At 40.8% G+C, this 22,801-nt stretch overlaps 2 protein-coding genes across 2 annotated transcripts; one reads left to right on the forward strand and one right to left on the reverse strand.

Moving 5' to 3' along the window:
• The first annotated feature begins 361 nt into the window (after positions 1–361).
• Positions 362–7,469, forward strand: LOC103067539 (uncharacterized). Its single transcript, XM_088136049.1, has 6 exons — positions 362–520; positions 2,179–2,230; positions 3,764–3,951; positions 4,474–4,632; positions 5,970–6,080; positions 7,173–7,469. The coding sequence occupies exons 1-6, from the start codon at positions 374–376 to the stop codon at positions 7,290–7,292; spliced, it is 777 nt and encodes a 258-aa protein (XP_087992175.1). The 5' UTR covers positions 362–373; the 3' UTR covers positions 7,293–7,469.
• A 5,612-nt stretch (positions 7,470–13,081) lies between these two features.
• LOC103065555 (uncharacterized) lies at positions 13,082–22,296 on the reverse strand. Its single transcript, XM_007427327.4, has 6 exons — positions 21,938–22,296; positions 21,608–21,662; positions 18,472–18,659; positions 17,237–17,395; positions 16,121–16,231; positions 13,082–14,065 (listed from the first exon to the last, which is right to left on the reverse strand). Exons 1-6 carry the CDS (start codon positions 22,082–22,084, stop codon positions 13,946–13,948), a joined length of 780 nt encoding a protein of 259 aa, XP_007427389.1. The 5' UTR covers positions 22,085–22,296; the 3' UTR covers positions 13,082–13,945.
• Positions 22,297–22,801: the final 505 nt, after the last annotated feature.

Here is a 22,801-nt window from a genome sequence, read left to right on the forward strand (position 1 = left end):
GTCTACTGGACAACCGAACCCGTGTCTGTCGTTTTCTGACAGGTTTGACGGATTTGCTAAGCGATTTTAAAGGTTTTCTTCATGGCAAAAAACAGAGGAGTCATTCTTTAAATAAAAGAACATTTACACTGAAAATAGCAAAAGAGAAAGAGCTGCTGAAGAAAAAAATCCCTGCAGCAAAATCTGAGAAAATCCTGTGGGTGCTCGCCAAATCCTGCCTTTCTTATTCTCTTCAGAAGTATTACTCCTTTCTGATACAGGAGCCAAGCAATTTACATAATAAGGGTGGAGGGACTGGGAATGAGCTGAGCTGCAAGAAGATTTAAGGCAGCGGGCAGAGCAGTTTCTTAGTTGATCTCGGCTGGCAAGAGAGATGGAACGACTGAATCCACGCAGCGTTCTGGTGACCGGGTCCAATCGGGGTCTTGGCTTGGAGCTGGTCAGGCAGCTGGTGAGGAAGAGCAATCCCCCACAGTGGATCTTTGCCACTTGCCGGGACCCAGCTGGACCCCGTGCCCAGGTAAGGCCTGGGGTGCCTTCAGCTCTATGTGGGAAGAACAGGGACATTTTCTCTAATGGCAGTTAGCTTGTGTCCTAGGTGGTCATGGTGGAGGCCTGACTGAGTGAGGCATAATGAAGATTAAAAAAAACAAACCAAGTTTATTAAATGAAAATGATTTAGATTTGAAATAGCTTAATGATGCTTTTCCTGGTGGAATTAGGGAGAGATGAATAGTGTTGAGGCTAATTTCCCCCATCAATTGATTAGAAAACCATTAGAAGGGTTAAGCATTTTCAAGTTTTAGAATAAGAAGAATCCAACATAATCACTTTATCACAGGATTAGAAAGGCTCCTCAGGTTGAAAAAAATAGCTTAATGATGCTTTTCCTGGTAGAATTAGGGAGACGTATAGAGCGTTGAGGCTAATTTCCCCCATCAATTGATTGGAAGATCATTACAAAGTTTACATCTTTTTAAATCTTGAAATACGAAGAATCCAAGTTAAGTCGTCACGGTGACAGGATTAGAAAGGCTGCTGTGGTTGAAATATATATATTTAAAAGGGTTGAGAGGAAACACCACTGTTATTTGTCGAAAGCATTATCAATGTTTATTGCCTTCAGAATAATCCTTTCTGTACATCTGGGTAAGAGATGTTTTAAGACAGGTCTGTGTCCGATGGAGAAATGTTCCACATTTGATTCATCAGAGTTTTTCACAACTATACTAGGACTCGCTGTTGATCGAAAAATCAGTCACAAGAATAAAATCTCAGCATGAGATTTTCTTGCAGGGCATTTTTATAAGGCTTGACTGATACAATGGTTCCATTTCTCCCTAGGTGAGAATGGAACTCAGGTGGAATTTAACCATCTTCTGTTTTTTCTTCTTATCCCATTTCAAATTAGCCATTTACAGAATGTGCTGCCCCGCCTAAGGACTTTTTCTCAGGACCAACTCAGTATGCTTCCCCTGCCCTTGGTCACTCAAAACTTCTTTTTCAGTTCTTCAGCCCCTTCTGAGCCTTTGTGACATAATGGACACCGTTTTCCAGAGTTGCGTCTCAGGAAGGGCCTCCCTGAGGTCTTGTAAGCTCATTCTTCTACCTCCAGGGATATTATTTCGCCACATGCTTTCTGCTGGACTCTTCCTCAGTTGCCTTCGAATGTTCTGAGCATCAGACCAGCTTTATTCCTTAAGTCTCCCTGGCTTCCAGCAGGCAAAGTGCTATCACCAGCATGAAACTACTGATGTTTCTCCCGGTAGTTTCTATTTCTTTTAGCCTACTCTAGCATTTCTCATGATACTCTCTTCAGGTAAATTGTCTGTTAGTCTCAGTATTCTTTAGCACCGTCCCTGTTTTGGAGCGTACACCCCAATGGTATAGCTCCAGGTATCACTGGATTGCACGAGCCTCTTCACAATTAGAAGATAAAATGCCTGAAGGGGATGGAAAACTATTCTGATGTAAAATTTGTTGTCTAGTTGCCCATTCCTCTCCTGCCCTGAATGCCTCTGTTTCCAGTAATTTCCTCTGTCCCCAGCGACTTCCCTCCAGATTTTGCATATGGAAAAGATGTAGTAAGACATGGAAAAAAAATGTAATGGAAACATATTTTGCCATGGTTAGCTGTAAGGGGGAAGGCACTAAATTTGTGGATTTTCTTCCTTTCAGGACTTGAAGAATTTGGCTGCCGGACACCCACAAATTGTGATCATCACACTGGGTATGTGTCCCGAAAACCCCTTTGGTTCTTCTCTAGCTGGGAAGGAAAAGAGCTGAAATTCAGCACCATGGTAGATCATGCCAACTAGGCACGAACTCCATACGTCTACATCAGATATGGCAAACGTTGCCTTGTGTTACAATTACACTTTAGGCAGAATTCCAAAAATGGATTCCAGAAACAGTTGGATCTGCTAACCAACGAAGAAACAAACAAACAAACATTCTGCTAGGCAGATGCATTGGAAAGTTAATATCCAAGCAGTAAGTCTGATGACTTCTTGATAGTTCTCTCTTCTGTCTCTCTCAAAGTTACAAGTTGGCTGCAAACTCTGGAGTGTTATTGGGAGCCACTCACACCCAAAGCTTGTAGGTGAATTTGGTAGTTTGCATACCTAATGAGGGTGAGGATCTGGCTGGCAGTACCAGTCACCACTTGGCTTAGAGAGGGTATGGTGTGCAACATGTTGTTACTAATCCAGTATGCTCAGAACTGTTGGTTTTCAGTCATTCAGTCACATGTGATTCTCATAACTGGCTGAACATCATTGGTGTGTCACCTCTTTCATATAAGGTCCTCCTTGTGTCATCAGAGACAGCATCTGTAGTGGTCTGGTCAAGTAATGTTTTCAGGTCTGTGCACAGCATATTGGGGTCCATAGTCCAAAGTCATAGAATAATCAAGAAAGTGCAAATAAATATCCTTTTTGGATTTTCGTACCTTTTCCATTATCATTGGATGTGAGCAGTGTGATTTCTGGTCTCTCTGCTTCTTCTGAAATTGCCTTGTGCTGTCAGGAATTCCTGTATCTTGTTGAAGTCTGGACTGCAGAAGCCTGAGGATTATTTTATTACCACATGAGATAAGTGCATGGTTTGGTAGTTTGAGCATCCTTTAGGACTGCCTTTTTCACTCTGAAATAAAAATTAATATTTTCCATGCCTATTTAAGGCTGGGAGCAGCATTTTAACAGCATCATCCTGCAAACCTTTAAACCATTCCACAAGTATTTCCTCACCTTCTACAGCCTTTGCTTAGCAATTGGTCTTATTCTCATTTATTCAATAATGATTTATTGGCTAAACCCCGATTTGATGGGTTTGTAGGATATGCTAAGCCATAAATCAGAGGTTACAAACATTAATAGATTCAGACACACAAAACAGAATCCCAATCAACCATACTATTGCTTTCTGTGTCAGAGGAACCCCATCAGAGTAGTTTGCAAACCAAAAACCCATGGTTTAAGTAATTCATGGCTTCATGCAGTGCTTTGTCCCATCCGTAGTTTAATAACATGAATGAACTCAGATACTGTCTTGCCTTTATTGGCTTCATGAAGAAGTCCTGCATTTTTCAAAACCATCAGTAGACCACATGTCTCTGCAGTCTTGAGTAATCCCAAGGAAGTCATTTTATTAAAAGAAGAAGAAGCAACAGCAATATGAACAAAATACGGGTATATTTGTTGGACCATTGTGCGGTATGCAAAGCTGGACATGAAATAATATACCTTTATTTTTCCCACTGTAGACACATCTGATCCATCCAGCGTTAAGGCTGCTGTAGCCAAAGTTATAGAACATCTGAAAGGGGCTGGATTGAACCTGCTGATTAATAATGCAGGGATTCTAAATATGACCAGCTTGGAGACTGAAACACCGGAGACCATGTCTGAAACCTACAGAACCAATGTGATTGGGCCCATGATAGTTACTCAGGTAAGGATATTTTGCGGTCCTTTCTTCGTTGTGTAGGAAGAATAGCTATTTAGATGCAAGTGTTTCACAGAACAGATGTTGGCTTGTTTGGATTTTTTCTGGTCTAAAGAACTCTAGGCTCTTTCTGGACTTTCTCCAGGGAATTCCCTGAGGGACTTTTGTCCACTCCCTCCCTCTCAACCCAAGCACCTACCTCACAGATCTGGGATTATAAGAATGAATCCTAGGCTCCTAGAGCTCTTTAAAAATGGGATATCAAAACATGAATAAAAATTTTGCCCAGCAGCTGCACAGACTATGATAGACTATGGATAGACCATGGATAGAATGAGGATGGAAAAATTGTGTTGATTGAAACAGGGATGTAAGTGGGTTCTGCCTACAGCACAATTCTGATGTTTTCTGGTAAGCAGCTAGGAACTCTTTTAGGCCTTCTCCTTGGGAACCTATAATGGTTGAGAGATGTGCCACCCTCCACATAGAAGGTTTGGGTGCCCTTCATTTCTTCCTTCTGTCCTCCAGGCATTGCTTCCCTTGCTGAGGAAAGCATCTCAAGAAAATCCCCAGAAAGGCATGAGCTGCAGCAAAGCAGCCATCATCAACATGTCCAGTGAAGCAGGTTCCATCACAAATGTCCTTGAATGGCAGTGGGGCCACGTGATCGCTTATCGTTGCAGTAAGGTACAAATGAATCCATGATCAGAGAATGGAAGGATCCATTTGGTTGTTATCATAAGTATAAGAACAGCATGTTTGAATGTTATATCCACCTTCCCACCATAACTGGTTAATGTTGTTCCATCTGAAACCTCTTTGCCTAGAATTAATGAGTTGATATCTTGCTGCTGAGTAAGGTTGGCACAGGCCATTGGAAACCAAGAAGATTTGCTTTTTTATTAGTGTTGCAATAAATTCAATACCACGTTAATTGAGTTTCACCCTAGAGCAATGTTTTTCAAGCAATGTTTTTCATGATGCCAATCATTCATGAAGCTGGAAGGGACCCAGGAGGTCATTTACTAAATACAAAAATAAACCTTATAGGGCACTTCCATGCCACCTTCTTTCTGCACCCCAGGCCCTCAACCTGTCATGTGCATGTGAAAGAGAAAATACAGTTAGTGTATGTGTGGAAGAGAAGGCTGGATGCAAACCAGCTAGAAATTTTTCAAATAAGAAAGAAGTGATACCCAGTCTGCTCCCTCTTAAAGGATATCAGCAGATCATAATTCATCCCCCTGGCTAAATGAACACATCCCCAACCAGGACATAAAAAAGAAAGAAAAAACATTATTATGGTTTATGATGGTTTGCCTCCTTAAGAATGGTAAAAATAGTGTAACAAATCCAGTGACAGAGATTAGTAGATACTGTGAATATTTTCTAAAATGTCAAGATAAAAGCAAAATATTTGAACTTTTCTATCAAAAGATGCTGACTACAATCAAAGATAAGAAAATTTAATTCCTTCCTTCCTTCCTTCCTTCCTTCCTTCCTTCCTTCCTTCCTTCCTTCCTTCCTTCCTTCCTTCCTTCCTTCCTCTGCCAAGGATCAGATGGTCAACTGTGATACCTCTTCAGATTCCATTAGAGACAGGCAGGCATTTGGGCATGAGAGTACCTCCAGATGTGCTATCAAAAATGACTTTTGAGATAGCTATGAGCTTTCCCACTAGAACACCCTTCATCAAATAAGGGCAGAGAACATGACCTGAGTAGGTTCAACTAACATTTTGAATAGACGTTTTTCTCCTTCTATCAATCAACATCGAATCGCAACCAATAGGATTGTGGGAGGGGAGGAAGTGAGTCATACCTGGGAGAAAAGAGTAGGAGGAGATGATAGCACATCTTTACCAATACAACACATGAACGTTCTGGTCTTCTGCAGGCCTCTGGGGTTCAACATATTGCCCAAGTCAGCCTTTCAACTACAGAAGCCACCTTTGAAGGGAATGGCGTCTTAGAGCACTCAGATGAACCATTCATTTATCTTCTCCTTCTCTGTCTCCCTCACAGTCTGCTTTGAATATGCTCACTAAATGCCAGTCCCTGCATCTTGCCAAAGATGAGATCTTGTGCATTGCATTGCATCCTGGATGGGTGCAGACTGACATGGGAAGTAAAATGGTAAGTGAATTGGAGGAAAAATAACACATTTTATAGAGCAGACAAGCAAGGTCAGACAAAATTAGCTGGACTAGGAATAGAATATTCCAATGAACTTCAGACCATGCTGAATCTTCTCTTGCGTACATTCCAGGGATGGCCCAGCAGTTTCTGGAAGCAATTTCTCTGAACAATTTCAGCAGATGTGGTTTGAGTTTTTCTTGGGATAGTCTGATCTTAAACCAGGCTTTGTCTGGAACAATATGCGCCAAATATTATGAAACACTTCCAGTTTGGGAGATTTACTTCCAGAAACAGCCAGATTGCCCTTGGAATTGCCTGATCTCAAAGGAGGTTCAGCGTGGTCCTGAAGGAATCTGAACATTCCTGAAATCACCAGAATGTTACATTCCTGGATCAAAAACTTCTCTACATCTCTATCCGCGAATTTGTTTAATTATGTTAGCTGCTATTGGACTGATTTTTTTTATTATAAAAAGTACAAAGAATATATATATATATGACAGATATATATATATATCTGTCATAAAGTAGAAGAACGAAGGAATGTAGAAACCTAAGGACTGTGTTTATGAAAAACACTGAATCAAAAACTAGCCATGTGAAATTGAGCCTCTTGGATTCTACATTATGATGCAGTAGGCAATTCCCTCAAATTGGGTCAACTGGGTCAAGAGTGGTTCCATTAATTATGGGGGTGACATGCAAGCATAAATGTTAATGTGCTGGTAGTCATTCTCAAAAATTAACAAACAGGACTCTCCATTCTAAAACCTATCCTGGTTCTTCTTCAACAAGACTTGTCCTTTGATATAATGTCATGTCTAAGAATGTTTTCTTGCAAATACATGTTGCATATACCATATTAAACTATTGGCTTGAATTTTCTTGGATCCTTCCTGGTTTTCCTTCTAAAAGGGGGCTTCTCATCATCTGCGTGAGATCAGAATCTGGGTGGAAAGTTCAGTCAAGAATGATTCTCTGGTTTTGACGTCCTTGGGTCTTATGGAATTCATTGTCAGTTGATGTTACCTAGGCTTTCAGACTTTTTTCAATATGAACTTCCTTCATCCCTTGCCTATTTTTTTCCAGGGGACACCCCCACTGACAATGGAGCAGAGTTTGCAAACCATTATGCACACCCTTGCCGGACTCTCCGAGAAAGATCACGGCACATTTGTTAACTGGGAAGGGCATCTTGTTCCCTGGTGAGACAACCAAGAGTCTGCTTCTCTGCACTACAAGACAACGTTCTCATCAAAGGCAATGCAGTTTTCTATCTCCAGTGCTAAATGTGTCCTTCTCTGGTGCACGTGCTCCAACTCTCACTTGTTTTAGCTGCTCTATCTGATGCCTATAAAACGTGACTCAGCCAGGCTCTTTCAGGCTGTAGATCCCAATGATCCGTTTGGATACTTCTAGGTGTCACTGGCAGCATTCTGCAAAGCATCCATTTCTTCCTATGCTGTCTCGCAAGCAGAAGAGATTTTTTTCTAGATCTCTAGAATCTAAACCATATACTTTAGCCCAAGTGGATGAGCAACTTTTCTCCAATTCCACATCTGGAAAAGTAGGTCTTGACTTGGACTGCAAAAAGGTCCTCTAGAACTTTTTATACTTCCAGTATATTGTTCTATTTTGTTAAGATGATACTGCGTGAATTAAAATAAAAAATGATTAAAAATCTCTCTTTTGTTAATGATAATTTGTAAATTCATTAAGAAACATTGACCAAGGAAGGAAGCAACCAGTGGTGGCCTTAAAGCTTGAGATACTGGGCAAGGGAGTCATTGGGGGTCCCCATGAAAGACTGAGATTTATAGCCTATGAACAACTTATGAGTTCTGATGAATCTGATTCTTTTTTACCTTTTCTAAATTCATCACATAAATGAAAGGAAACAATAAAAAGTTACCTTTTTGAATAAACAGGCAAATTGCTTCATCCTTTCCCCACTCTGGGTATGTGGAAGAAGCCAGCTGGGAAAGCCTTTCGCGTTTGGTCACTGGGTACATTGCTTCATCTTCATTGTGAATCCAATTTTCTTTAAGTAAACCGGCTTCAATCAATTGTCTTTTACCAGATGCTCTGGCCAAGTTGCTGAGTCTGAAGTTCATGCGTCATGCAGTTTCATCAGGATGACGTGGCTATATGGTATCATTCTCATGTTCAGGGCAACACTCCCATTGATCAAGTTTATACCTCAACTGCATCTTTAGTCTCTTCCCCATGAGAAGATACGCTTCCCCTTTTTGAAGTTCTCAAGGGCCAACACTCCTAATTGAGTTAGGTTAGGCAGCTTGGCTGCATCTTTGCCTCTGATTCTCCTGTTGCCCTTACTTTCCCCTTTGTTCCCTTCTTTGCTCCCCCAGACTGAGAGCAACATTATGCCAAAAGAGAGAGAGATCTGGAGGGTTTGAAAGCCTACACCAATATAATCTGGAGGGTTTAGCTACTGAAAGGAGGCAGCCTCAGAAAACAGCACTCAGATCTAGAATGTACAAAAGGAGAATATCTAGATAACAAACACTTATCTTTTTACATACTTTACACATGGCCATGATGTTAATTACACATACATGTGTATTTGTTATTCATTTACATTCATGCAGATTCTATGAAGTGGCAAAGAGCAACGTTTTTCTTCTTTCATAAAGAAGAGTATCAGGCATATTAAACAGCAGGAAGCTCAATTGCCACTGAGCCTTCAATTTCATAAATTCTTGGTGTAAGCTTACACAACATTCACCATATTAGGCATGCCCTGCCGAATACATACACATAATAGGTTTTAGGGCTACGTGTCTATACCTGCTCTTAATGCATAGATATGTTTGAGTTGATCTTCCATCCTCTGAGCTTCTAGAAGAAGAAGAGTTCAAAAGAGGTGAAGCAAGAATCATTCTTGGTGGGCCTACAGGAACCTAAGATAGTGAAGAAAAACGTGGCCAGGCAATTTGAATGCAGAGGATTTTTTTTAAGAACTACCCAGTTTTAATTTTGACCTAGCCTCAATCATCCTAGATTCGGGAGTGTGCAGTTGTACATGCCTTTTCAGGGCTTCCCTAAGGAGCTATTGAGGGGCAGAAGAAGACTGCTGCTTTGGGTTGACTGCCTGACTATCAACTGACAGTAACCTTTCAGAACATTGTGGTATCTACCAGGGCCATCTTCTGGTACTTGGACTAATATATGCTGTGATCATTCTGGCAATTTCTTGGGGGTTAGCTCCAGCAATAGACTTCCTGCTCAAGAGAATGAGAAAAAGTTTGTCTTGACATTCTTGGATCATTTTATCTTCCAAAGTATGTGAAAAACAATCTGAAGTAGAGGCTATTTTTAGTGTTTTATGTGCTTGTATGTGTTCACACATACCTTCATGCTTCTCCAGGAAGAATATTAGATAATATTTGTCTTACCAGCTGCTGCCATCTTATGGAACTAAGATGTCTTGTTCACTTCTCTGCTTCAGACATATCTGCTATTTTAGGCTGCGCTGAACATTTTCGCTCACACCTTTGCACTTGTCATAGAGGTGATCCTGCCTTTGTGTTATATGCTGGGTGGACGCAGAGTGCCAGTCTTATGGGTATGGTAAATACTTTGGCCAACAACTATGTAGCGGTCTGAATGGATGATGAAATGGCTCCATTTAAAATATATGCTCCTTACAATAATTATAATAGCAGTTAACAACAGCCATTAGTCTGTTCATCCATTCAGCAAGGAACAGAGACTCCCACAAATGGCCACATATTCAGCATCGAGTTGTGCCCATAATCTCATTTTTTAATTCCAGCTGCCTGCAGAATTTTATCTGGATTCCAAGCTTCGGCCAAGCAGATGCTCATGAAAATGCAGAAACGGCACATTAATAACACGTTCATTGCATTACACACTCCCAAATATATACTGTCTCTGCACAGGAAGACTTCTGAACTTAACCATAGCTGAGAGCAGTTGGTGGGTTTAACCTTTCTGAATGTGTCATTTTTAAGCCAGTGTAACAGTTAATGATATTTGTTTGATGAAGGGATTCCTTCTCAAACAGGGAAACTTACTCGGTTTCAGCATGATTAGTTCAGTTGCAAATATTCTATACGTGATCAACATTTCTTAAAAACTGGTTTCGAATCCAGGCATGAAAGTGCCCAGATGGCAGTAGTATATAAGTTGTGGTTTTAAACCACAAGTCATCAATTTAATTTGTGTGTCCCTCTTTAAAGTGGTCAGCAGTAGCTCATCCAAGGACTATTGAAGTTTATTGCAAGTTAGGGCTGTAAAATACTTCCTTTAGTCCATCCTCAATTTCTAGCCAATCAGCTTTACTGAATAATCTAAACCACTAGTTTTGCATCAGAACAATAATTCATTTTCCCTTCTCCACATAACATTTATAATATTGTACACTTCAGTGAGCCTTCTTTGGCCATCCTTTGTCCTAGACTAAAAGAATCCAGATGTTGTAGTTTTCTAAAGATCAAACACGGTGCTTGTTTTGACAGCTTTTCTAGCTCTCTCTGTATACGCTTGAGAGAATTCCAAGGAAGGCTACATAATAATAACATCTGCATATTAACAAGTTTTTTTAAGTTCACATCTTCATAGAAACCTCCCCCAAAGGAGAATTTTAGTGCTTTTTAGAGATCAGACTGGAAATATAATTCAGGTGGGAACTGACTCCAAAGAATGAGAGCCAAGCGGAGGAGTCTCTCAACCATAACATGGCTATTCTGGCACACAGGAGAAGCTGTCAACTCCAATCTGCTATTAGGAACAAGCACAGAAGCTTACAAGACACCAGTAGGTCTTTCAAATAGCTTGGGATACCCATACACAAGGCACAACGTGTCCAAGGCAGCCATTTATACTGGTGATTTCACAAAGGCCAATGTAATTGTTGGCAATGAAAAGAGGTGGGAGTTTAATAAGAAATAATAACAATAGCTGCATTCTGAAGATGAATCAATGGTGGCTTGAGGTCTCAGGTAACCCAACCAACAGGCTACTGCAATAAGCCAAGTGAGACATAACCAGGGCATGAACAAAAAGCTTTGCCATCTCAGTAGTCAGGAACTGACAGATCCTAGAAATATGTATTAAATGAAAATGACAAGTTTTTCAATGGAAAGCTGAAACACCATCAGTTCTCTTTTCACCTGTTATCCTAACTCAAGAACAATGGCTGAACCGAACAGGGATAGATGAATAAAATGATTCTGTGGGTATCCCAGCTGCAGGTGAGGGAGAAGGAGACCCCTGGTTTCCTTCCATCTGGTCTGTTGCACTTGGCATCCTTTATCTTTTATTGATTTTACTGTAATTTCTTTGATTCTTGTGAGCCGTCCAGAGTCATGGGAGTCAGGCAGCATACATGTTTAATAAAATATTATTATTATTATTATTATTATTATTATTATTATTATCATTATTATTATCATTATTATTGAAAAAGAATAATTACAGACTTTGTGCACTTTGCTGCAACATTAGGTATTCATTTTCATGAAAGTGAATATACCAAAAAAAGAGTAATAATTCATGTAGATCACAATACTTAATTTTTAATAAAACCCAGATGAAAACTTTTGAGATTCTCTCCTTGAAATGGCCAGAACTACCTCACTGGTTTCAATATCTTTAAGCAGCACAATTTAAAAGGAATTACAAAAGCAAGGAGGAACGCTCAGATACTTGACTGAATTTGAAAACTTGCAACACAAAACTCAGAACATTTGTTGGGACTTATTTACAAGTTGTTACTGAAGTACAATTTAGAAACCAAACAACAACTGTATGATCAAACAGACATAAAATTTAAACAGGACAAATGATATACCAAAGTGGGGATATCAATGGAAGACAAATATTAAATTTACCGTAAATATTATGCTTGAACTGTTACAAGATGTTTTACCACAGTTATATTATTCCAGTTCTGATCACCAAAATAAGTTTCATATTCCCCAAATTCCAGGAAATGCTATAATCAGTTTGGATATTTTTTTTTTACGTTTGGCAGCAATGTTGCAACAATTCTGGAAAATGATTTATTACAGAATGAAACAAATCTTAAAGGCTGAATTTCTTTCTTTCTAGCTGTTTGCTGTGGTGAAAGAAAGTCCAGAGCAACTTCTGATTTACAATAAAAGGCTAGTCTGACCTAAACTGAGCATGTGAAAAAAACTCTAAAAATCACAACAGTCTTTTCTTGGACCTCCCACTATTTTTTGTTCTATATTCAAGTCATTATCTGCAGAGTGTCTTCTACTGCCCACTGTTCAAAACGTGTGTTCAAGAAGGACAGTTGGTGCCAGTGGAGATATTGATACAAGACTAGCTTGCATTGGGGTTGTTCTTGTTGTTTTAACCTGACAAGAAGGCTGGTGCTGTGTGAGTGATGGGTCACAGAAGTTGATGATACGTGAGTGATGGTCTGTAGAACCATGGGAGGTTTGTGGTGGACTGTGGAGTCTTTGGGAGTTTCCCCAAGTCTAGAAGTCAGCATGAGAAATCTTGCTATGATCATACTGGTGCTGAGAAAGTATTCAAGTGTCCTCCCAGCATTGGAGGACTTAGCTGGCACTTGGCATCTTGCCTGGTGATAGACAGTGTTGGATCCCTTTGGGTGGCTTTGTAAGAAATTGGGTTACTGCTGGTGGTGCACTGATCAGCTGTCAGCTTTACTAGGCAGATCAGACAGGAAACATGACCAGATGAGCTAATTCTACTTTATTGTAAAGCTACATTAACAAAGTCTTGCAAGTCTGAAAGTACAAATCTCCCCTTGTCTTCTTTACAGCCCGAGAAACTAGGGAGGGTCCCTTTTGAGCCTCTTTCCCCACCCACTATGCAACTGTGGGCTATGCTGTCTCTTATCAGACAGTCCCCTTGGTAATATCTCTTTGCCCCATCTCCCAATGTCTTTCCCACATACCATTACACCTCCCAAGTGGATTACTGTCAGGCCCAGCCCAAGAACAACAGGGAAACAGTCCAACTGAGTTTAGTTCCTTTATTGTTTGCACATGTAGACAAAATCTTGCCACACTAAATCTGTACTACTGCAACTAGTGGATATACCCTGGGAGATTCTAGGGAGTGGCTAATCTAAACCTCTTACACATCCCACAATCCAGCTCCGGACTGTGTTTTCTCTTGTCTCTCTGCCCTTCTTGGAATGAGCTCCCTCCTTCCTGAGAACCTTGCTGTCTTCTGCAATCCACCATCACCACCCTCATTTGTAGATACATTCCATCACAATTACTCCCATGCATTCCACATGGGGCTACCCCTGAAGATGATGTGAAACTGTAGCTGGCCCAGAAGGCACGAGTAGTTATGGATACTCTTCATACGCCCATGTTGCATCACCACTCCACAGGCTGCATGGGCTCCCGTTGTACTTCCAGATGCAATTCAAGGTGCTGATTGTTATGTGTAAAGCTCTTCATGGCATGGGCTAAGATTTGTGGGATTGCTTCTCGATGATCGTTTCTGCTCACCCCATGAGCATGCTCTGGGTCCTGTCTATTAAGCAGTATCATCTGGCAGGACGCAGGGAGCATGCCTTCTCTGTAGTAGCCTCTGCCCTCTGTGATGCCATGCCCTCTGCGATTCATATGACTCCAAACCTGCTAGCATTCTGTAAGTTCTTAAAGACCTAGATGTTCCCTTGGGCATGGGAACTGGAGTTTGGGTAAGCCCGTCAATATGCTTTTGAGTTGTTTAGGTTTGAGTTGGGTTTGTCCTCAGGTGCAATTATTATATTAATTATTGGGGGGGGGTTCCGTCTTCTGTCTTGGTTTTAATCATAAACCTTTAGGGCTTCCTCTTAAAAGGCAGACTAACTGAAAGTTGATGGATTACCAGGGAAGAGGTTTTCCATCCCAGTTCACAAAAGTGCCAGTTTCTTTCTCAGAGAGCTGGGCAAGTGTTTTAAGAATCTCTTTCACACCATCCTCAACTGTTGTTGGGGCCGTGCCCTGCAAAGAAGGAAAGAAAGATGGATTGATGGATGGATGGATGGATGAATGGATAATGAATGAATGAATGAAACCAAATAAGAAAGTTAGGTAACCTTGCACCAAAGCGAACTACTGATGGTAGCAGATAATTCATATTGATTACTGGTCCACATTTTAAGTCTAAACATATCAAGGAGAAATATATGTAGACAATTGCCAATGGATACTTTTTAAAATATAATCACTATTGAAGAAATTTTTAACAAGATAAAAACAATACAAATATTAGAAAAGAAGCAAAGAAAATAAGGAAGAATAGTCAATAAGTAAGAAAGAAAATAGAAATAGAAAAAGAAAAAGATTATAAAGAAGCAGCTTCCAATCTTTTTGATAGCAGTTAAAAATGAAATTATCTTTCACCCTTTCCCTCTAAGGTTACATCATAATTCCCTTCTTTCCACAGGCTACCCTTTCTAATCTTCAAACATAAATCACAAGTTCATTTTTCTCTTTTTTCAGCAAAAAGTCCATAGGGGTCTGCAAAATTTTCAACAAGGAAGTCCAATTCAAATGTCAAAGGTCTTTTCTGGATTAGGAAAAATCAGCACTGCTTGTTTTTTATGAAGTTGTTCCAGGTATTCCAAATTGTCCAATACATTTCTAATATTGTCCCTCAGCTGTCTTTTAGGTAAAAACCCACACTGACCTTCATGAATAAAGTCCTGTAACACCATCTTCATTCTCTCAGCTAGAATCATTGTAAATAACTTATAATCATTATTCAGTAATGATATTGGGTGGTAATTTTTTGGTGAGGTCAAAGCTTGACCTTCTATAGGTATTAATGCTATATTGGCCTCTATCCAACTGTCAGGTAGCTTTCCAATCTGTAAAATAGAGTTTGTCTGTTTGTTCGTTGTGTTGCAACAGTGGTAGTAGTTCATCTTCAAAATGTTTATAATAAGAGGCTAGTAACCCATCTGGTCTGGGTGCTTTCCCTGTTTTAACCTTTTTTATAGCTTCGCAAACTTCCCTTATTCTTATAGGACCATTCATTAATAGTTTCTGTTTTTCTCTAATCTTCAGTAAATTTTGTTTCTTTAAATATTCATCAACCTTTGCCAGAGTAATTCCTTCTCCTATAATTTAGATGGTGTTACAGGACTTTATTCATGAAGATCAGTGTTGGTTTTTAGGTAATATTGATAAACTATTTTTTGCATCTTTAAATTATCAGTTATTATGGTATTTCCATCTTGTAGTTTTAATAGTTTTTTCTCTTCTTCTTCCCTCAGTTTACATGCGAACCATTTTCCTGGTTTACCTGCAAATTCAATTTTTTTAAATTTTGCATAATTCATTTTTACTTCCATTTCTCTTACTGTTAACAAAGACAAAGTTTAATTTGTTGTGAAATAATTTTCTTTCTGAGGAATTTCTTTAATTCTTCTTCTTTCATTTTTATCTAATGCAACTGGAGAATGTTTAATGGACTAAAAGTTTATTCAGTATCTTGCGTTAAAAAAACATATCCAAACCAAGTCTATTGAACAGAGGATGTATTGCCACAAAACATATTCCTAGCTACTGACTTTAAAAAAAAACAATTGAACAAATATGTGATACTTTTTTTTGGCAGGACTTCTGAAAAACACTTTACTGCTAAATTCCTGACAATAGGGGCAAAGATATGAAATGACTGTGGCCTTCTTGAAATCAAAGAATAGAAGTTACTTCATTAAATTGTTCTTTTCTGGTTCAACTGGACTGGAAGACCAATCGCAATCCCAAGACTTTTTGTCTATTTTCCCCATTTTTTACATTAGAGAATGTAAGACAAGCTGCTAAAAAAGTAGTTTTGAAACTCCAGAAAGTGAATTAATGTAATAGCATGCTAATGTATGCAAACTCAGGGAGGCAGTGAAGGACAGGAAGGCCTGGCGCAATATGGTTCATGGGGTCACGAAGAGTCAGACATGACTTAACGACTGAACAACAACAACATGCTAACATATCAGCTCATAGAGTTGCATTGATTCTACAGGGAGAGAGATTCTACTACAAGTCACTTACTGGCGCATTTCCCATATCCGTCTGCAACCACCCAGGGTGCAATGCAATACACAGGATCTTGTCTTCAGCATATCTCAGGGACTGGCATCGGGTCAGCATGTTTAAAGCAGCCTAGGAGAGGGGCATTGTAGAAACAGGAAGACGAATGGCACATCTTAGTTCCGCAAAGAACATTGTGGGTTTAAGAGATGTTACTTAATGGTTATTTGTGCGACCATTTTCTCCAATTCTTTCTGCCTTGCTACTAGATAGGGCAGGATGAACATGCTCCAGGCCCCATCTGTTAAGCAATGCCATCTGGCATGACCCAGGAAGTAAACCTTCTCTGCCACCTTACCTCCTGAGATTCATTTGGTCCCTACCCTGCTGTAAATCCTTTAACGTCTGGATGTTCCCCCAGTGGGGCCTGTAGTTTGGGTGAGCCCGCCATTGTGGTTTTCTTTGGCATGACTGTGGTTATGTGGTTGAATTGATTGCCCTTGGGTGCCATAGTTTTATGAATGTGCCATTGTTGTTTATGTTGTTATTCATTTTTTGTTTTGTTTTATTGGCTTTTTTCCCCTACGTTCGCTGCTCAGAGTTGCGATTGCAACATGGGCAGCTATATAAATTGACTAAATAAATACATAAAGACTTGTCAGACATACATGGCCAGATCTTTTCCTAATAGAGGGTTTGAACCCTTTAGAAAATATATGGCTATGTACATCTGATGAGTCCCAAAGTAGGAGAAACCTGCCATATATTGCCTCCTGGTGGTCAATACAAGTAAATGGTACCTAGAATTCAAAAAACAAGACATACTGGCTGGTGAATTCTGGGAGTTGACGTCCACGCATCTCAAAGTTGCTAAGTTTGAGAAACACTGGACTTGTTCTTAGACTTCTAGGAGTTAGAATTAGAATTCTGGGAGCTGAAGCCCACACATCTTAAATTTGCCAAGTTTGAGAAACACTGTGCTACACTCATGTATGCATGGATAAGTGATATATCACTGCCACATTTTAAGCATTCAGTCTCTTATGCTATGGAGAACCAAAGCATGGATGAATTCTTAACACCTTCTGGAGATCTTGCCTGAAACATGGGCTTATGATATGATAACTTTTCTCCAACCTTGCTACAGCGATAGTTGGGGATTTGTCCAATATCCCATGCCAGGACGTCGGCGATGGAGCCGCATAGACTGGATATATTAACAATTGCAGCTTTGCTGCAGCTCATTCCTTTCAGGGCACTTTCCTGGGACGCCTTCCTCAGCAAGGGTAGGAATACCTGAAGAAGGAGAGGAAAAAAAAATTAAAACAGTTGCATGCTCTCCTCAGGTATGGAAAGGTCGCCGTGGGAGCGTGCAAATGATAGTTCAGAAGTCATTCATCAAAGGCTGTCTTGTGCTTCTATAATCCTGGTGCAAGCTTCTGCCCCTTTGATAATCGAGAAAGCTATACCTGATGACCACTTTTGCAGGCAATTGTCAAAAATGTAGTGGCCCCGTTCATTCCACTCGCTGAACCGGTTAGCTGTTGATCCAGTGGACTTGCCAGTGGAATGGGCACCCCAACCACTGGATCCAAAGTTACTATTGTGAGTACACATGACCCCACCCGTTTTCTCCAGGACGTTCCTGATATCACATGAGGCTTTCTACCAGCAAAGTCCTAGCAAGACTTCATTCCATCACTGGCTCTTTCCCCATTGGCCAGAAAGGCAGCAGTAAATGTGGCTCGTTCACTGTGCTCAGTAAATATTAGGGACATGTGTTCTGAGCTGCCAGGACCTGGCAGTGACTTCTATATTGGAGAGGTCTGCTGTTTTGGACATTCTTTTATTCCAGTTCTTTTTCTTGGAGGACTAGATAGACATGATGTTGCAATGAGCTGAGTTCCAATGTACTTCCTACAGGGCTGACTGGTTAGAGTTAATTTAACCCTATTCAGGACTGGACTAGATCTTTTCCTAATAGAGGGTTTGAACCCTGTAGAAAGACATGGCTATGTACATTTGATGAGTTCCAAAGTAGAATGAAACCAGTCTCATACTGCCTCCTGGTGGTCAATACATGTAAATGGTACTGTACTTAGAAGTCTAAGAACTCTATCCCCTTCAGGATCAGTTGCCTGGGTCAACGGACCCCTTTTTGGTGTCCCCATGCCATACTACCTCCCTCCCTACCCAGTTAAGCATATCTTGGAACAGGACAATACTTTTACCCAGGGCAGAGAAGAATAAAGCCTACCTCTAAAGTCACCATCACAAAGCATTGGTGTAAGTCCATCTAGTCTCCAAATGTTAAGGGCATTAGAACAACGTGAGACATAGGTCAAAGGGAAGGATCTTAAGGATACTCCTACCTGGATCATCACCATGGGACCAATCACATTGACATTGTACACCTCTAACATTTTTTCTGGTGTCTCTGATTCCATATTGGATTCCTTTACTATCCCAGCATTGTTGAACAACAGATTCAACCCAGCTCCATTTAGACGTTCTGTAATTTTGGCTGCAGCAGCTTTGATGCTGGATGGATCAGAAGTGTCTAAAGCAGAAATGAGAAGGTTTTTGTAAATGATGAAAATCCCCAGCCAGGATACAACACTGCAGTTTCCCAGCAAAGATATCTAACTGCAATTTATATATCAGAGTTCTGTATACATTAGTGTTTCTCAACCACAGCCACTTTAAAATGTGTGGACTTCAACTCCTAGAATTCCCCAGCCAGTAATGGCTGGCTGGGGAATTCTGGGAGTTGAAGTCCACATATCTTAAAGTCATTGAGGTTGAGAAATACTGCATTCGAGTAATATTCTGAATTTCCTACAACAACCTGATGCCAGATTGTATGTTCTCCTTCCTTAATTTTTCTTTACAACCTTGAGAGGCAAACTAGGCTGAGAGAGAATGAGTCTGTGTTCACACTAACTCATTTTTAACTACAATGTATTGAACAAACTTCAACATGTTTGTTGAACATGCCACATGATGTAAATAAAACCTTAACAGATTGCCACTGAAACCCAACTCTTCTAGTGAGATTCAGAAATACCTTTGGTTTCAGTCTAACACTTTAAACCCCTGGAAGCCTGGCAATTACTACTGTTATTTGCAGTTGAAAAGAACTTAGGATCTCTTGACACAATATATTTTTACGTAGGCATACACAAAAATATGCCATATAATTAACAAAATAGGTCATGAATACTGTATGTACTCTGTTTGCCAACCAGTGAGACGGTCAAGGGCAGAAACATAAACCTAAGATTTTGATTACTTGAAATGAGTTACTGGTGGCTTATGACTTTTTTTTTTCTGATAAACGATCACACAAGCATGCATACGAAGTACAGATAGGGTTATATAGTAGTAATTCCCCAACAGACTTACGTCCTGCCTTTCTGTAAGAGCACAGGGCAGCATACGCAGTACTCTCTCTTCCCATTTTTCTCCTAACCACAGCCCAGCGAAGTAGAGTGAGACAAGAGAGAGTGATTGACCCAGAATGATTGAGTAAGCTTCTATGTCTGAGTGTGGATTTCAACCAGATTGCTCAGCCCCAGTGCTGCACCTGGCACCTTAGACATTCCTCCATGGTTCCTAAACACAGTTGACCCACTGCCTGAGATTGTGGGAGAGCAGGACTCCTGAGAATGCTATGGACAGCCAAGAAAACAAACTGATGGATCATTGAATAAATCAACCCAGAGTTCTCACTCGGGGCATAAATGAGCAGGCTCAAATTATCCTACTTGGGGCACATTATGCAAAAGCCCAGCTCTCTGAGAAAGGCTCTAATGCTGGGAAAGGTGGAAGGAAAGAAAAGAAGACGACCAGCAGCAAGGTGGATGGACTCCGTTATGGTGGCAATGAGTGGACCGTAGGGAGACCTGAAAAAACAGGTTAGGGGTAAATCATCATGGAGAAGGTCTATCTATGTGGTCACTAGGAATTGAAAACAACTTGATGGCACATAATTAATCAATCTCCCCCCAAAGCTGCTTCTCTTGGAAGTGGGGAGAAATCTCTCAGCGATGCATAATCTGTTTTATGGGTAGCTATGTGGGCAGAGAAATGTACATCCTGAAATGTCATTCAGAGATACCTTTGGTTTCAGTCCGACACTTCGCAGCTAAGATTGAGCAGCTTAGAGAATGTAACTGAGCAAGGAAAGCATTGTGGTCATCAGTTCTAAATGAAGCACTATCAAACCATACCACTGATATTCCCTCTTGCAAGAACAAGGTACATCATATTGATGAAGACAGCAGGCCATGGCAGAAACCTTGCAGTCCCAGCCCAAGACTGAAGCTGAGATCTGTTTGCTGAGCTCCTAATTGTTAGTTGAATGGAGGCACCGGACCACTTGCACCTCCCAAGAAGATGCCTTAACTTGCAGAGTTGCAAGATACAGCAAATCATGCAGGAAAGGAAAGTCAGAGCAACAGCTGTTGGGAACTTCTATGAAAATATATCATTCTATACATTCCCAAGGAAGAACTACAGAAAGTTCACTTCATTGCATTTCTCATTCTCTCTCTTGTTTTTTGTTATTTTTTGCATTCAGGCTTACCGAAATACATATTTATTAAGGTGTTTGAAAATATGAATTGTGGTTGAAGGTGTAGCAAGCTTCTTATAAAACAGTATGAAGGACCAAAGATACATTCCAAAACTAGACATTCAATACAAATACATAACTGTTATCATTGCATATTTTAAAAAAAACAGATATACATGCAACTAGCAGAACCTAAGATTATGGGCCTTTGACCTCCACATCCATTATTCATTGCCTATCCTATTAGCCTGCTATTTGTTTTTTAAATGTCATTATGCAATTGCTAACTGTGTACACACCATCGTGTCTAGCTTAAACCTCAGAGTTACAGGGAACAAATAAATTGCTTTCATTTTTACAGCTTTTTTTGTATTTGAATAATATCCAGACTATCCCTATCAGTGCACCATTTGGGAGACAAAGTGAATTCACTAAAAGAGAAAACAGCAGACCTTTGTTCAGACTGTTTTATATCCCGCTAACAGAATTGTAATCAGGGCAAAAGATGTATGAACTGGATGTAACCAATGCCTGCAATAAATGCAGGACTGATGCATGTTGACATGTCTGCCTCCACCCCGCAAAAAGAGACCCCATTTAATCCCCTGGCATGTCAGCTCTTGGCCCATCAGGACAGGGGTGGGCAACCAGTGATCATACAGAGCAGTACTTCTCAACCTTGGCAACTTGAAGATGTGTGGGCTTCAACTCCCAGAATTCCCCAGCCAGCCATGCTGGCTGGGGAATTCTGGGAGTTGAAGCCCACACACCTTCAGGTTGCCAAGGTTGAGAGGCACTGATCCAGAGCCAACACTGCTCTCAGCCCCATTAGGAGGTACAATATTAACAAATGCTAAGAGTTAGGATTCAGCAATATCAGAAGGGCTGCGTGTTGCCCAGCCTGAACTTAGGGGCAGAAGCCAGGAACATACCCAGCTGGATGATCTGTACTCGGTGCTGGTGTCGGGCAGCCAGATTCTTCAAGTCCTGAAAGATACAAACACGAGAGGCTTTGGGAGCAGTTTTAAGGTTGGTGAAAAGCGTGAGGCTGAACGGGGAGGAAAGCAAGAGGCAGTTCAATTCCTCCTGGAGTCCGTTCCCACAGTACAGTTTGGTTATGTCTTTGCAGAAGAGAAGAGAGTGAGAAACTTGGGGGTGGGGGAAATTGTAAGAGACTTCCACCCCATTCCCTTCCCCAAGCACAGTTTGCTTGTCATTAGAGCAAAGTCTCTTTGGTAGTTCCTAATTCTTCCAGGTCTCACCTTTGCACGTGGTCCTTCTGGGTCCCGGCAAGTGGCAAAGATCCATTCTGGTGGGTTGCTCTTCCCCACGAGCTGCTTTACCAGCTCCAGGCCAATGCCCCGATTAGATCCTGTCACTAAGACACTGCGTGGATTCAAATCTTCCATCTCCCTTGGCAGCCAGAGTCCAACTGGAAAAGTTATGGACCTCAAGTTAAATAAATCAGGCGTTTGTCTCTTTCAGCTATCTCGGCTTCCAGGAACTGTTTCTCTCCTTTGCAATTCTGCTGCTTATATTGGGCAATGGTTCAGAAGTAGATAGGTAACTGCCCACACCCAACAGGCAAAAGAAATGATACTTAAAAACAGCTTGTTGTTTAGTAAGGGAGGAGACTGGAGAGAACAGTGTGTGTGTGTGTGTGTGTGTGTGGGTGTGTGGGTGGGTGTGTCTCGGGGGAGGGACTGGGGGAGGAAGGAAGGAAGGAATCATCTTCAAAAGTTGCTTGGAACAGCTGGGCATTCTTTTAAAAGACATAATTTCAGACTCTTGCTTACTATAAAAATTGGCAGCTGATCCATGGCTTGTGAGAAATGCAAACAATATTCTGCTGAGTATGATAGAGGAGATCACTGACTGGATCACTGTTGGGTTTATGTCCCACCACATGAACCAGGCAGACAATATATGTGTGGGTGGGTAGGGAGAATCCCTCCTGATTCCCTTCTTCTTCATTCTCCTAAGGGCTTCTAAGAAAAGTGAGCAGCAAAAAATGCAGCCCGTCTTGCCCCAGGTTTGGGCATTCAGCTATGCTGGGGATCAGAAAAGGACAGATGACCGGGAAGGAGCACAGCTTATCCTCTGCCTGCTCTGATTTGATGGCTTAA

This window comes from Python bivittatus, unplaced genomic scaffold, assembly GCF_059951505.1.
Source record: "Python bivittatus isolate LINGU-HERP-01145 unplaced genomic scaffold, Pbiv_v1 ctg000190_np1212, whole genome shotgun sequence".
NCBI lineage: Eukaryota > Metazoa > Chordata > Lepidosauria > Squamata > Pythonidae > Python > Python bivittatus.

Excerpts from the sequence above, each read along its gene's own strand:
- LOC103067539 (XM_088136049.1), top strand. The coding sequence starts at position 374 with ATGGAACGACTGAATCCACGCAGCGTTCTGGTGACCGGGTCCAATCGG. Across the intron at positions 4,633-5,969 it reads TCGCTTATCGTTGCAGTAAG|TCTGCTTTGAATATGCTCAC; the intron begins GTACAAATGAAT and ends TCTCCCTCACAG. Across the intron at positions 6,081-7,172 it reads CTGACATGGGAAGTAAAATG|GGGACACCCCCACTGACAAT; the intron begins GTAAGTGAATTG and ends ATTTTTTTCCAG.
- LOC103065555 (XM_007427327.4), bottom strand. The coding sequence starts at position 22,084 with ATGGAAGATTTGAATCCACGCAGTGTCTTAGTGACAGGATCTAATCGG. Across the intron at positions 16,232-17,236 it reads CCAACTATCGCTGTAGCAAG|GCTGCTTTAAACATGCTGAC; the intron begins GTTGGAGAAAAG and ends CCCCTCTCCTAG. Across the intron at positions 14,066-16,120 it reads CGGATATGGGAAATGCGCCA|GGCACGGCCCCAACAACAGT; the intron begins GTAAGTGACTTG and ends CCTTCTTTGCAG.